Below are 17,088 nucleotides of genomic sequence, written 5' to 3' on the forward strand. Positions count from 1 at the left end.
AAAATTCTCAGGTCTTTTCCAATAATCCGGGTCACCTAATGCATCAAATATGAACTCAGAAGATAAAGTAGAATACTTTACATCACCTTAATATAAAACTGTGATTGAATGAGGATTCTTTGGTATTTTACATTCCATTGTTTCTGCTTCTGAATATCAAAGATCAACTTTAATTTCAACTTTATACTTTTCCAGAGCTTTACTACAGCATGTTTTTAAATCAAGTCATGTTCTTCCAAAGCTGTTTTCAAAATATACCTTTTGTAGTCCCAAGGACATTAGTGAGAGAAGGAATTCTCAATAAATAACTTTCTGTTGACTTGTAGAGGCCATTACTCAGAATCATATTAAATTGCTTAGCTGAGGCCAACCAGCTGCATAACTGGTCCACGGTATTTTTCTGCAGAATATAACCTGGTCAGGACTAAATTTTCCTATCCCTTGAATGAAAAAGGTGAAGATGATATGTTGTGGGTCACAGAAGACACACAACTATTTCTACGTGTCTAGAACATCCACTAAAACTGAATATTTGGCGACATATGTTTGATGTCTGTTGCTAAAAGGATGATAATCTGTATGGTCATTTGGAGGTCTTCAGAGGAAAGCAGAGATCTAAGTGACAATTAGTAGCAATACTAGTAATTATTTCTGCTCTCTGACATCAATGATATTCAGTTCAAAGGACAAATTGTGAGAAGTGCTCCTTAAGCTTCCTAGAATAAAAGATTCATTTATTGCTTCAGCAAACAAGTACCTACTATGTGCAAGGTATTGTTCTAGACTGTTGAAGTGAAGATGGTACAATTTAATTGATCCAGAGACAAGGCATCCCAAGCACTGTGCCTCATAAATTAGTTAATGAATTAATTGATGAAGTAATATTGCTGAATGAAAGAGGACATGAAGCATGGTGGCCTGGATTTAAGTCGTATCTCAAATTCCTGTTGACTATGTGGCTTCTAGCAAGTCTCTTCACTTCACATTGTCTGGACTAGACAACTCTCTAAGACTCTAAGATGCAGACAGAGAATGTGTAGGTATCCCTTTGTTTGGTATCAATTTCTTTATCTGTATTTTTGATCAATTCTTAGAAGCTAAGCCACAATATTCAAATGTGATTTTTTTTCCAGGAAAGGTAATGTGGCACAAGTTTAAATATTCTCCTTCAGAAGCATTTTTCCCTATCTCAATAAAATTTAAATTTTATCTTTAAAAAAATGTATTGGTCGAGGGAATTTTCTTTTCCTGGGCATTCCCTATGCCATTTGAAATATTTGATCTCTATTCGTATTGATGAATGAAGAAATGTGTTGCAACTTTATTACATGATTTTTATATTTAGCTTTTTGTTTATGCATATCACCCATGACAGCCTTCTTGAAAATTCTATTGTTGGTTATCACTGACCACAGACTACACCTTAGAGATAGCATTCAGCTACAGTGTAAACTACATTCTTATCATTAGCATTACTTAGGCAGGGAAGGCTCAAACCCTCAAACCTTCTTTGGTTCCTCACTCTCATTTGATCTACTGAACCTACTGATTCAATATCCAAAATACCATAAAAGTTGTTTTCATGTGTATCATTTCCAGATTCCTATGTCTCTTCCATAGTGTTCCTCTTCATCCTTAAGTCCTTAACATCCTCATGTTCTTTGGACCCTCACTCTATCTAATCCTGCTTTCAGGAAGAAAGCCAATATCAGTCATTTTCACCATAGTGTGAGTTTTATGTGTTTTATGTCTATTTAAAGTCTTTTCTCTAATTGTGAAGGAAAAGGCATTTTCTCAAATTAAAACAACTTCCAGAATCCTTAAATCAATAGAAAACATAATTTAGAAGCTATGTCTCCTTCCCAGGCTGCTGTAATTATATTACCCACCCAAACTACATGTAAGACCAGTACTGCTTCAGGAACTAAAATCACTTGCTGGTTGTGTTAGAGGCTGCAGTTATTATCTACTTTACTGAAATTTAAATAAAAGCCTTTTTAGGGGTGATTGAACAAAGTCATATTTTAAAAGAAATTTTTAAGATAGGTATACATACCTTTAGGGAAGCTAGGTGGCACAGTGGACAGTGCTGGGCCAAGAGTCAAGAAGACGAGTTCAAATTCAGCCTCAGATACTTACTAGCTGTGTGACCCTGGGGAAATCACTTAATCTCTGTCTGCCTCGGTTTCTTCAACTGAAAATTGGGGATAATAATAGTGCCTCTCTCAAAGGGTTTGTTGTTTGGATCAAATGAGATATTTGTGAAGAGGATAACCCAGTCTGACACATAGTAGTCATTTAATAAACGCTTGTTCCCTTCCCCTCAAAAATGTTAAATATTTATTTTAAAGGGAAATTAAAAGGACTTTCAATCAGGGAGGTCCTTGTGTTTTATCCAGAGAGTGCTAGAAAAGAGTATATGCACTACTTTTTGCTGTAGGAAAATAGCACTTAGGACTTGACAGCTAAGGAGTAACTAGTATTCAGCTTCTTGGTTTAAAAATCATTTAAAAAAAAAAAAAGCACTTTTTGATGGTTAGAGAATAGAATTGAAAGAGGAAGCCCTAGGCTATACTCCCAGCTCTCCCCTAACTTATGACACTTAAAGTGCGTCATTAAACTTCTGTCTGACTCAGTTTTACCGTTTGTAAAAATAGAATCTGTTATTTTTGCAATGTACTTAAAGATCAGTGCAAGAAGAATAGGAAAATGAATGCATAAATATATTTTTCCAGTATTTTGGCATTATTTTTTTTGCACAAGTTTTGGTCTCTATTCTACCAGCTTATAAGGTCCTTGAGGTCAAGGACTTTATCGTTGTAATACCTACAGTGACTGGCATGGTATCAGAAACTAAAATTTAAAATAAATTATTTCTTGAATGAATGAACATCATTTTTACATGCTGATAGTTTTCCATAAAGAAAACCATCAGTTGAATAAATAAAACAACCAGTTGGGAAACAAAAATATCAACATAGGCATAATATATTCATTACTTGTGAATATTGGGTAAAACATGTATGTATATGATACTACATATGTATAGCTTCTTATCTAATTCATAGATAAGATTGGAGACTTCATACAATAATATAGGAATGATATAAAGATGCCCATGTTTTTATTCTAGAGGGAATTTCAAGGTAAAGAAACTCTATCAACCAATTCAAACTTTCTTCTTTTCTGCCACTGTCTTAGAAAGCTACTCACAAAATATGTGCAATACGACTGTGCTGTACAACCTATATCAGATTGCTTTGTGGCTTGAAGAGGGGAGAGGGAAGGAGAAAAATTTAGAACTCAAAATCTTACAAAAATGAATGTTGAAAACTATCTTTACATGTAATTGGAAAAAAATAAAATACTACTTAAAAAAAAATAGATAGAAGAGCTAAAAAAAAAAAAACCCACCCACAATATTCAAAAGTTTGGTCATGTCAGGTAGTCCTGACTCCCAAGCCAGCTCTTTAGTCAAAGTGCCTATAATCAGAGATATTAAATTTAATGAATAAAAGCTATCCATTCTAGGTACACTCCGAATTTCTTGTCTATCAAATAGCATGCTACTCATTTTATTTATGTTACAATTCTAAATACTCTGCCATATTCTTAAGGACATGTTGTTATGATCAATATCGTCAAAGTCATATAAGAAACTAGATTTAAAAATAAAAGGAATTAGTGATATGGGAATATTAAAGCTTTTGATACACTATTTTCCATTTTCCCTCAGCTAATAAATTACTAAACAATTTTTAAAATTAGAATCAAATTGGTTGACTTGGATACATATCACATAATCTAAAAAAATCCTAATCATTATTATTATCTGGGATACAAAGTAAATTAAAAATAGAAATGTATTTCTTGTATTGATCACTTCATAGAAGCATGGAAATCCCAAGAATAACACCCCTGTTTTGAAGATTAGAAAAGAATGGATGTTTTGCATAAAGTTCTAATCTAGAACATTCTTTAAAAGTGTTTACTAGGGAGGTAATGTGGCATTATCAAAGAGCATTGAGCTAGGTAGGTATCATGAAACCTTAGCTCTCCCTGGAACTACCACAAATTACCTGGTGTGACCATGGACCTGTTGCTTATCTTCTCTAGGGCTTAGTTTACTTATCTACAAAGCACCAGATCAAGGATTCTTAGCCTATGATCCATATGCCATTAAAAAGTATTTTGATAGGGCAGCTAGGTGGCACAGTAGTTAAAGCACTGGTCCTGGATTCAGGAGGACCTGAGTTCAAATCTAGCCTCAGACACTTGACACTAGCTGTGTGACCCTGGGAAAGTCACTTAACCCCCATTGCCCCGCAAAAAAACAAACAAAAGCAAACAAAAAAGTATTCTGATAACTATATTTCAATATAATTGGTTTCCTGTAAAATCTTTTTAAAATTTTATTTATTTTATATGCATTTACAAACCTTATCCTGAGGAGTCCACAGACTTCACCAGCTTGCCACACACCAGCTTATACACACGCGTACACACACACACACACAAATTAAGAACTCTTTGAAAGATGATCCCTAAATCACTTCCTGTTCTATGATTCTATAAAAGAATTTGGGACTAAGAAAGTGTTTTTTTAAAAAAAAACAATGAGTTTCAATTATTTATAGTATTGTTTTCACCAAATGAAAAAAGTGATTTATCCATAACATCTTGTATATTCCTTTTAGCCTCTGTATTACCCTAGTGAAATAAGAAAGGGACATTTTACAGGTATTGAAAGTAAGCTTCAGGAGTTAAATGACTGAAGGTCACACAATGACTATACTATGGTCCTTCCATAAGCCCCTGTTCAAGACATTGATCCATAGTTGCCTAGGATGTGCCCCCTGAGTGGCCATGGTGTGCCCACAGCTTCCCACTGTTAATCAGCAAACTAATTTGATAAGTCAGAACAAAGCAGCTAAAGATGTAAAGTTCTACATACATGGTATTTACTGTAATCACACCTGCTTCTCCCCAAATCGCCTTCATATCAAATATCGTTTTTTTTTTTTCTCAAATAACAAACCAACTTTCTGTAATCATAAGAGATAATCTCTCTGGCACTGGAAGCCTTACAAAGTTCCTTCATGGTACTTCTGTGAGCAAACAGAACACTGAAAACAATCATCTAATTGAAGAAACTGAAACCTGGATAGACAAAGTATTTTGCCTAGGGTCACAAAGTCAATCAATGCAAGAGTTAAGATTGCAGCCTGGTCCTCTGAGTCCATACCTCATTCTCTTCTCATTACACTATGCCTTCTCCTCCTGTTTTACAGTTAAAGAAACAGTCCTTCAAAGGGTAAATGACTTACCCAGGGTCATATAGCTAGTAAATATTCCTCTAGAGCAGAAACATGTTTTGGCCTTTCTTTGTATTCCTAGCACTTAGCACTGGCTTACAGTAGGCATTTAATAAATAAAGTACTTGTTGAAATCTTGGAGCCAAAATTCAAACTTCTGTCTCTGGACTCCAAGTCCTGATAACTATACACTACACCAATGTTGTCAAACTCAAATAGAAACATTCCTGCTGGTGCATATTGACTTAGAAAAACACAAATTAACATTATCTATATTGTGTTGTATCTGTATTTCTTTTGTTAAACATTTCCCAATTACATTTTAATCTCGCTCAGTCAGAACTCCGGAGTTTTGGCTAGGAGTGAGCCACAAGTTTGAAATCTGTGTACTATACCAAGTTCTCTCCAAGAATAATTTAGGTTTATCCTTTTCATTTCTTATATCATCATCAATTTTAATAGCATCATTTAATTTTAATTTCACTTTACTTTTTAAAATTTTGCTTTTGTCAGGTGGCGACCTTTTCCCAGAGAACTTTAGTCAAATAACAGGGCCAATTTTTATAATAAGTATTCAATAAGAAACGAAAAGCCAATTAAAAATACATATCAGAAAAACCAGTAGACCTTTAATTCAAAGAGAGTGCTCCAGCTAAGGTGATATTTACATTATTTCATCTGCTAGGGTTTTGAGACCTCTAAAAAATGCCCTCTGCTTACTGAGCTCAATTTAGCACTTGGATGCTCATGTGGAACCTATCAAGTTCATCCTCAATTTGTTTTTTAAATGATGGGTGCTGTTTGTGATTTCTAGTACTCACCCACAGAGTTGGCCCACCACACTTCAAGCACAGATATACAAAGGGAAGGGATGCTTGGAAAGGGTGTGCCCTTGCCCTACAGGATGGAGGCTGCTGGTATTGGCTAAGTAGGAAGCTTTAGAACTGAAGGACCAAGCAGCTGTGCGGTCTAGGCATTCAAAAGCATCAGGGACATAGATATATGTTTCCTGATTATTGTTTGTTAATATATAAAGGAGCTAGATACAGCTGCACCTTTGTACATTGTACCCACGCCCAGAGGTTTCTCCCTTCTCCTTTCTGCCTCCTGAAACCCCCAGTTCTCTCCAGGGCTCAATTAAAATTCCATTTTATACAAAAAGCTTTTCCAAACTCCCCCAGGTATTGGTGCCTCCACCCAACCAGAAGTTATTTGGTTTTTATGTTGTCTATATTTTGAATTTATTGATCTGAGTACACATTGTTGGTTTTTTTCAGTAGAATGTAAATTTCTGTTTATTTTTGTCTCTGTATCCAGAACACCTATCTCAAATGCCTGGCACCTGGGAAGACTTAATAAAGTCTCATTGAATTGAACTGAAATTTCTTATATTTGCAGAAACTAAAAGATAAACAGGTTCATATTTTAAATTCTTTTTGTTTTTATAAAACGTATCAGAATTGTTATTTTTTTAAAATTGAAATCGTCTAATTTTTTTGCTCCTGATTTTTAGGACAACCGTTTTCTTTTAAACGTCTTCTACACTATTGTAAACATCAATAGCAATATTGATCATCAAGAACAGGTATTAAAATTGAATATTCAGAAGAAATTGCCCAAATTATGTGAAATGCAACACACTCTCCAAAATGCAAGCAATAATAAGAGATGGGACAAACTCTTCATTTGAGTAGTTTTCGGTGTTCTTCTACAGCCTGAGGCTTAGGGTCTCCTTTGCAACTTTTCACTTGAATGGATATTGCTAAACATAGCTAAACTTTGATTCATAATTAAACTTCAACAGGAAAATCACTGGGCCTGATTTTCAGTCTGAAATAAAAGAGCTAAAAAGCCAATCTTCAGCATAAGAAAATAAAAACAACTGAAGGTTTTAAATAGCTGCAGCAGAGAGGGTAAGCTAATTACCCTTGTATTAAACACTCATGTGGTTTTGCTTCGTTGTTGAGATTTTTTTTCCTAGAAACACCAGATTGGCCTTTTAAACTAGAATTGGCCATTTCAATTTGTTTACGACTAATGTTGAAAAGTAATCTCCCTCTTCCTTGGGTCGCTTCCAGCGCTTTCTAACTTTCCATATTCTATGATATGATTTTTGTATATGTTCTACCTTCTTCTACAGTTCAATAGATGCCAATGATTCCTTATTACAGGTAGAATAAAATATGTTGTTTTTATGTCATTTTTCAGTTGCATTTGACTCTTTGTGACCTTGTTTGAGGTATTTTTGACAAAATTTGGAGTAGTTTGCCATTTCCTTCTTCAGCTCATTTTACAGATGAGAAAATGGAGACAAAAAGGGTTAAATGATTCCCCAGGGTCACAGAGCTAGTAAGTGTCTGAGGCCAGATTTAAACTCAAGAAGATGAGTCTTCCTGACTTCAGGCCCAGCCTCTATCTACCGAGCCACCTAGAGTCAAACATATTGGTATTTAAAATATTTTACTACATGGCACCTACCTATACCTCTCCAAACTCATTATATGTGCATTACTCCCCTTCTTGTACTATTCAGTCCCACCAGAATGGCCTTCTTGCTGTGCATCCCATGCCAGTTTCCATCTCCCTTCTACGTGCCTTTGTTCATGCCTGGAATGAACACATTTCTCACTTCTACCTTTTAGCATCATTATTTGCCTTCCATGAACAAGTCACATACTGCCTACTATACTAGACTGGTGCCTCCCCTAAAAATTACTATATATGTATTTTGTTTATGTTTTCTATAGACTTCTACATCAAGATATTATATCTTCCAATAGAATTTAAGTTCCTTGAGAGCACTGAATATTTCATTTTTGTCTTTATACCCCCAGAACCCATCAGAGTTGCTGGCACATAGCAAGCACTTAATAAATGCCTGTTTATGGACTGATTTCCCTTCCTCCTTAAAGACAGGAAAAGTAACAGCTAATCTTTATACAGTGATTTAAAGTTTTCACATCGGTTCACTCACATTATCTCATTTGATGGAAACAACAACCCTAGGAGGTAGGCATTATGATCTTCATTTTACAGATTGAGAAACTGAGAGGTTAAGTGCCTACAGTCACTCAGCTATCAGGTATCAAAGGAGAGATTTGAATCCAAGTCTCCCTTAACTCCAATTCTAACCAATGCTCTGTCTTCTACAACACGTGGTCTCACAAAGGACCTTAGGACTTGGAGCAGGAAGAAATGATAGAGAACATTTCATATAATGTCCTCATTTTACAGATAAGCAAACTGGACCCAAGAATTTGGACTACAGACTCAATGCTCTTTCTAATACTACATACCATGTATAATGAATAATAACAATAGCATCATTTATATAGAACTTTTAAGTTTGTCACATGCTTGACATATATTGTCTCAGTTGAACCTCACAATGACCCTGCCAGGTAGGTTTCTTCTTAAAGATGAGGAAACTGAGGCAAAGAGAAGTTGAGGCTTTCCCAGGGTCATACAGCTAATAAGTATCTGAGGGAAATTTTGAACTCAAGTCTTCCTGACTCCAAGTCTAGCTTATCTGTGCCATCTAGCTGCTTATATCCTTGATTTTCTGATACAAATTGAGTTAAATGCACATAGTACCCATGAAATAATCATTTTAATTGAACTGAATTGAAATGGGCTCTATGCATAGTGCACCCAAATTTGCTCTACTCACTAACTTTACTGAATTTTATTTAGTTTCCTGCCTGACTAGAATCCAGATATGTTTCAAATGAGGAGTTCACTTCCCAGAGTTTAACTTGAATTTCCCAAATATAGTTGAACCATTTTGTACGTTTATCCTAGTACAGTGGTACAGGGTGAATACTCAGTTTATGAACTTGCCTCAAGTTCATTGTTATAAGGAGGATAAGGGAGGGCATGATTAATGTAGCCATTTATCCAATTCCATGTTCTACCAAGCTGAGTTATAACAAGGTTCTACTTCAATTTTAGAGGACAATGATTGATGACAACATTTTGCATATTTTTTTCATTTTACCTACAGTAGAGCATGAAAAACATCACTTGCCCATAACCCTGTGGCCAGATGTTTTGTTTTGCTTTTGTTTTCTGCCAGACCAGATGTGAATTTGCCCACTGGCCAAAAGGAAAAAATGATAAATAACAGTGATGAATTGTTTTGTTTGTTTTGTTTGTTTTGGGTTTTGGTTTTGGTGTTTTGGGGGAGGTTTTGTGGGGCAATGGGGGTTAAGTGACTTGCCCAGGGTCACATAGCTAGTAAGTGTCAAGTGTCTGAGGCCGGATTTGAACTCAGGTCCTCCTAAATCCAGGGCCAGTGCTTTATCCACTGTGCCACCTAGCTGCCCCTGATGAATTTTTTATTAAAAAAAATTCTAAATCATCTTATGTATACTTTATTCTATGGCCATTGTAAGACACGTCTATGGGAAAGGAAAGACTGCATGAAAGTGAGTGCCTGTATGAAGTGGGCAGGATGTGTGAATGGAATGTTAGTGAATATGGACCAGAAGTAGATAATCAACAAGCATCTGTTAAGGGCTTACTGGATGCAAGGCTGAAAGCTAAGAGCTGAATTGTACCCTAACTGGGAGATGTAGGACAAGATAAAGAGCAAGGGGATAGATAGGGTGAGTTTATGGACATTTTGCAGTCTTTCTACAAGTTCTGACAGGACTACATTCTCTCAATTTTTTGCATGGCTGATATAGGCTAGTATAAATGGATGTTTTGTATCAGGCATATAAATTCCAGTGCATATGCATTCTACTAACAGTCCCTCATATCACTTGGCTGCAAATCAATAGCAACTCTTTAAAAGCTGAAGAGACTCAATCTAAAACAGAAAAAAGCTATACTCCTAGGAAAATTAGCTAGTGTTACACTGACTTAAAAATTTGGGGAACTGCCCAAAAAGGTCAACTTCTCTAACATGCCCTCGGGCAACAATAAACAAGTTAAGAGCAAAAGAAGAAAGTCAATATTGTGGAGTGGGTAGAGATCTTTCTTCTTGAAGTTGCCTGAAGTTATGGTAACAGTTAAGGCTACCAGAATAGATATGGTTCAAGAAGTGTGACTGAAAAAAAAATGTTATTTCTATGCTCATTTTGTGACATGTATGCAAACAGAGATCTAATGGGAGCAAACACTGTCTAGCCTGAATGTTGATCTATTATGCTAACACCTGCCTGCCTTGTCTAGTTATTCTATAGAGAACTGTGATTTTATAGATCATCATGAGCATGATTCATGTATCTGCCCTTCAAGAACAGGGAATTATTTTTACCATTATTTCCACTACTTCCCACAGGCATACAATATTCATAGGTTACTCTGTCACACTCAACATGTCCCAATATTTGTTTATTTCCCTATCCCATATCTTGTATGTGCTTTCTCACATATTCCAAAGCAGCTTCCATTCTATCAGAGAATAAAAATCTGGCTTCCACGTCTGAGTGCCTCTTTATATTATTAAAATAATAGCAAGCAGGTTTTCTGCCGTTATAATAGGGTCATGTGATCATAGATGTAGAACTAGAAAGGACCTTAGAGGGTACTGAGTCCAACCCCTTGTTTTACAGATGACAAAACTAAGTCTAAGTGACTTGCCCAGGATCACAGAAATAGCAAGTGTCTGGGTGGGATTTGAACTCAGGTCCATCCTGACTCCAAGGCTGACCTTCTATGTACTATACCATGATGCCCTTTCTCTTATATCCCCATTAAAGTCACTTGAATTTGCTTGAATTCAGTAATCTATAAACAATTAAGGGCTGCAGAAGTAGAGATTTGTATATATTAGCCTACTGAGAAATAAGTGATATTCTGATTATGGTACTTTTCTAAAAAATATGTATGGTAATAGCATTGACACCTCATAGGATTGTTGTGAGGATCAATGGAAATAATATATGTGAAAAACTTGAAAATTCTTAAAGTGCTATATAAATGTCAGCTATTTAGTTTATTTTCTCTTTTTATCACAAGCACCAAGGTGTTGCTAGGTAAGTATGCAGGACTTTTTGATTAAAAAAAAATACAACAGACTAGGAATCACCTTGATCATTAAGCTATTTTATGACCTGAATCAACTAATGGTATTCTATTCAATCTCAGAAATTTATTTATTAAGTGCCTACTATGTGCAAAGTATTGTGCTTAACTCAGAAGACATAACCATTAGAGGTTTTATTTTGGGTTTGCTCCCAACTTTTCTCCCTGAGCTTTAATAAACTCAGTAGCTAAACCGATTATTGAAGATGCAAATTTCAGATTATTATATTCATCATTTTGAAGTACTATAAATGCACATATAAAAGATTTTAATGTACTATTTATGTATCCCATTATGAATATAGAAAACCATCTGTTTTTGCAAGAATGATTGTCCCTGAAGATGGAGACTGAAAAACTAAATAGCCAGCAAACAAATGCAACACAGTAAGGAGGTCAGAGGGAATTTATACAAGCTGTATAACAATGGATTTTCTTTTATTCCCCAAGGACCTTGCTCATTATCTTTAGACATTTATTTCTGCCTATTTAGAATCTCTAGAATCTCAACCTACCTTTTGACGATAACACAAGCTACTCAATTAAAAATGTGCAGTTTGCCCAAAAATCAGAATTTGTATCAAATGCAGGTTTATTTCATAGCAAAATCTATTATCTCTCTTCCAGTTCCTTATCTGGTCCCATTCTGAATACTCTAAGTTTCTAGCACCCTCATGTGGTTTAATTGCAGTAGTTTCGGAAACATTCAGAATCTGGTGCATGAAACTAGAAAGTGGTAGAACGGACTATAAGTCAACATGGTGCTTCTGCTGGCATCATAAACCAAGAAAGGAAACCTCAAGTCAGCAAAACCCAGAGACGAATTTACAGCCTTGATCCTCAATTTATTGCTATCTATTGTTCATTTTATGTGATCACTAGAAAAAATATGAGATTTATATATTTATAACTGCTTCTAAAATTATAGCTATTCTAAATCTAGGAGAATAAGAAGCACAAATCTGTACAACAAGACATAGACTTTTTAACTAGCTATGCAGGTTAAAAAGGGGGAAAGGAGACAATGTTTTGTTCCAAAAGGGAGTATTTTCATTGCTATACTTGTACCTATCCTAACTAGGTAGATAAAGGTTCAAAAATTATGCTCCATTTCCCAGAGTTCAATAATTTGGGCTCTGAAATCTTGCCAAGGCTCTTGACAACTTTTTAAGTGGACTTTCTATATTACCTCAAATCATCTAAAATCGACAAGAACAATTTATCCCGAGAGAATTATTTCCCTGTGTAAACATGCCACAAGGCTAGTAGAAGAGGTACTCTGTCACATCAGATAAAACAGTAGTTCAAGACAATGTCCAAGGGGAGAAGGTGAAGACATTAAGAAGAAATTGCATTTGCGACAAAGGTAGCTGTTTAAAATCTGCATTTGAATTTTTGTCAGAGGTACCCCTAAAATGTGTCTCTGTGCAAAAAGGAGATTTAAAATAAACTTCATTATTTAAGTATCAATTGGCATTGTCTGGGTATTCCTGAAGGGGCATGAGAAGGGTACTAATGGACATCCCTGAACTGTAAATGGAATTTTAAAAATAATTGGCCTTGAAGTAGAGAAAAATGTTAATGAATTCTAAGAGCAAGAGGTAAAATGTCTATTAATGGAAGCTGGAATGTGGCCCATTTACAAGCTGAAGCGAGTGGTCATGATTCTCCGAAATATTAGCAGACACAAAAGGATGGATTTGTTCTATAAGATATACTAAGGTGTGAAGAAGTATCATTAAAGGAGTTGTGGGAGAAGGATTAACGCTGGGAAAGCCAATTTCTCCAAAGCAAGAAAATTATCTACTCAGTCATATTAGAGTAGGACTTAAAGATGCATAGGCTGTAACAAGGACATTTTAATGGTATATAAGTAAACAGATTAAAACTAGTTGAATTCCCTATCACCAGGTATACATATCTTACATATCACACAATATATTTTTAATAAAGCAAATTATGATGCTATAGAAGATACTCACCATCTATGTAGGGGTGAGGTTAAAAAATTATTAATATATGATAAACCATTTCTTCCATGTTGAGAACAATTTAAAGAAGAAAAAAAAACCTTCTCAATTATTTTGTGGCCACAGCTGTTGTTCTGTAGACCCAGCACCACTTAGCTCAGTGCTGCCGTGTAATGTGCCAAGACAAACTCTGAAGCATCTGTGGTAGCTGAGAACAATGCTATCTTACCTGTTTAGTCCCTTTAGCTTCTTTTCCATGCTTATAATGTCACGCATCTTAAACAAGAACCATTTGTCAATGGATGTAAGCTTGACGATCTCATCCAGGGGCATGTTGTCATCTATGGCCTATCCAAGAGAAAAGAAATGTAGACTTTACCAAACACTTCACAGAAGTCTAAAAATCATGCCTTGCCATGTTATTTTGATACCTTGGGGCTATAACCTGAGATATGAACCATGAAACTAACATCATTGAAGTTCCTTCCAATAAACCCAAAAACTTTGTCAATTGCACTGGCAGGTAGGATACAGTGAGTTAGTTAAGCAAAGAAGTGTATACCATGGGAAAGTCCCATGAAAATGAGCTCTGTAGGGACAGCTAGGTGGCACAGTGAATAAAGCACTGGCTCTGGATTCAGGAGGACCTGAGTTCAAAATCTGGCCTCAGACACTTAACACTTACTATCTGTGTGACCCTGGGAAAGTCACTTAACCCTCATTGCCCCCCCCAAATAAGCTCTGTCTCCCTAGCCTTATCCTTCTAAGTCCATCATAGGGGGTCTAGAAAAATCACCTTTCAAAAAAAGGGTCCCACTCTCATCACTGGTTGGAAATTGAGGTATTAAAATAATAATCAAGTTTATTCTTTGATGAGATTTTCCTAGATTATTCCTTCAGAGGGATATACCATTAATTGAAAAAACTTTCATTTGATTCAAATTAATATGACCCCTGCATCAGGTAAGGGTAGTTTACAAAATTCTATGTTAAACTAAATAATGAAATAAATATAATGAATAAGACATAGTTAAAGAATGTTTCAAGATTTTACAATATACCTTTTCCTCAATAACCTTGTGATTCAGGAAGTACAACTATCAGCACCTCCATTTTATCAGTGAGGAAGCTGAGGCTGAGTAACTTGCACAAGGTGATATAACAGGCATCACAGAAAGGATTTAAATTCATATCTCCTACCTTTATAGCTCAGTCCAAATGCCATTTCCAACATGGCACCTTTCCTGATTTCTCCCTATTACTATTGCTGCTGCTTTCCTAATCACCTTTATTATTTTTGCACATATGTGTATGTACATATGCATATACATATAGTGTATTCTATGTATTTGTTTGTGTACATGTCTCCTCTACACAACGTAAGCTCTTTGAGGGCAGAGGCTGATTGATTTTTGTCTTTGTTTTCTATCAAAAAACCTGGGGGGCAGCTAGGTGACGCAGTGGATAGAGCACCAGCCCTGGATTCAGGAGAACCTGAGTTCAAATCTGGCCTCAGACACTTGACACTTACTAGCTGTGTGACCCTGGAAAAGTCACTTAACCCCAATTGCCTCACCAAAAACCAAAACAACAACAACAACAACAACAAAAAAAAACAAACCCTGGAACATAAGTGGCTGCTGATCGATCAATTATATGATATAAGCAAAATGGGAAAAAAAAAAAGGTAGGCTGAAATTGAAATCCAAACTTTTCATATTTTAAGCCTTCTTGATTAGATGCTGTCTTCAAACCTCTCTTAAGATGTGTCGTTTACATTTTTATTGTTTTAAAAATAAATCTCTCCATATTCAGTAGGGAAAAAACAAGCCAGTGTTATCCTCAACACAATATATTATTGTTTGATACAAGGTTTTGTTAATCCCCCAAGGAACATGAAATACACACCACTATAAATTATGCAATTTTCTTTTCTATGCATGTACTTCTTTTCTTTAAAGCTGCTTTTCGAGATCCAAATTTGTGATATAGTCAGTCATTCTCTATATTCCTTCACTTAGTTCAAATATCAGAAATGACTATAGGACAAATAGGTGATACAGTAGATAGAGCGCCAGCCCTGGAATCAGGAGGCCATAAATTCAAATCCAGCCTCAGATAGTTACGAGCTGTGTGACCCTGGGCAAGTCACTTGACTCCAATTGCTCCACCAAAAAAAAAAAAATCCCAAAAGACAAAAAGAAATGACTATGAAAATGAGTATTAGTAGGCAGATTGTGTGATCCCCTTTTGACTAAAAGTTCCATTTAACCAGAACATTTGATTCTAATTCTGATTATTCCTATCACTCTGCTAATATTCTCCTTTTTGAATTTTATCAATAAGATTAGATAGGTTCCTCAAAACTAAAGACTTCTTAGTATCCTGACAATCAATTAGTCAATCAATAAGCATTTAATAAGAGATTGCACTAAGCCCTTGGAATATAAATTTTTAAAGGAAAATATTCCCTGTCCTAAAGAAGCTTACATTCTAAGGGACATGGTAATGTCCTTTTCTTAAATGTTCAATCAGATGCTGAATGTAACACTGTAAGATAAACGGAACCTTGTGTTAATATCACCCTTCTGTAGCTCTTATTACAAATGACTTGAGACACCACAGTGATTTGTGGGTCATTACAAAAAGAGGAAGAATAGCCATTTGGCAATTCCCAATCCCTTTATGGGATAGAAAGCCAAATACTAGCTATGCTTCACCCTGAGGCACCACTACCTCTGGACTCTCATGTACCACCAATATGAAAGTGATTATCACCCCCAAACAATTCTGAGACTGCATTACTGTTTTCAAAATCAGAAATAATGCCCTGCATGCTCCTAAACCAGGGGAAACAGTTGATCCACTCATCTTGCAATATGACGATAGTAGACAACCAGCCCATAAGCAAGTTGCCCTTTCTGAGACTCATGAAAGCCAGAGAAGATTTACACACTCCCTTTATTCTTTTTTTTCCCTTTCAGTTTTTCTCTTCCCTTCAGCTCTCTCCAGGCCTTAAATTCTTTGTCAAAATCACCAAGTTCCTAGTAGCAGTAGAAATAAACAGTAATGACGACCTCTAACAAACAGAAATAAGTTCCTTCCTGTGGTGTGCTGGCAGCCAATCATTTCTACCAGTCATATTCCCTTCTGTAAAGAGTGTCAGGTACTTTGTGCAGAAGAAAGTCTCCACCCACCTCCACAAATCCAGCCAAGGAAGAATCTTCATCCTCTAAAAAGCTTTAGGAAGATTATGTTCTTGACCTTTAGGTCCCCAGCCCATGTGGCACCTTGGTCAAAACTCCCTGTTTTTAGGCATCCTCACCCATTCTCTTAAGGTAGCCTAGGAGCAAGACCACTCAGCCTGAGAAAAACTGCCCTTCACTTCTCTCTGACTGAAAGAACAGTATATAAATATGCTGAGTATTTACTGAGAGATGGTTTTGAGGTGATTGTTTTTCACAACAATTTATTGGGTTGTTGTTTGTCCTTCATTCTCTAAGAGGACAGTGACATCGGAGTGATGTCATAACTTGCCCTGAATTGGATTTAAGTGAGGGACGGCTGTGCAACCAGCCTCACTCTCTCCTCCAGAGCCATCTGAGTTCAGGGGTGAGATATACATCAGGACTACAGGAGATGGCCCCGAATGTTTAAGGCAACTGAGCCAGGGATCACACAGCTAGTAAGTGTCAAGTGTCTGAGATCGAATTTGAACTCTGATCTTCCTGACTCCAGGACCAATGCTCTATCCACTTAGCTACCCCAAC

At 36.1% G+C, this 17,088-nt stretch overlaps 1 protein-coding gene across 1 annotated transcript in view; it reads right to left on the reverse strand.

The window, feature by feature from the left end:
• The window catches only part of CPS1 (carbamoyl-phosphate synthase 1), a 159,645-nt gene that overhangs the window by 58,814 nt on the left and 83,743 nt on the right, over nucleotides 1-17,088 (reverse strand). Inside the window, exon 21 of the mRNA XM_043992197.1 lies at nucleotides 13,548-13,666. Within this exon, the coding sequence (XP_043848132.1) occupies nucleotides 13,548-13,666 (119 nt within the window). The remainder of the gene's footprint in view (nucleotides 1-13,547; nucleotides 13,667-17,088) is intronic.

The sequence above is a fragment of the Dromiciops gliroides genome, chromosome 3, assembly GCF_019393635.1.
Source record: "Dromiciops gliroides isolate mDroGli1 chromosome 3, mDroGli1.pri, whole genome shotgun sequence".
NCBI lineage: Eukaryota > Metazoa > Chordata > Mammalia > Microbiotheria > Microbiotheriidae > Dromiciops > Dromiciops gliroides.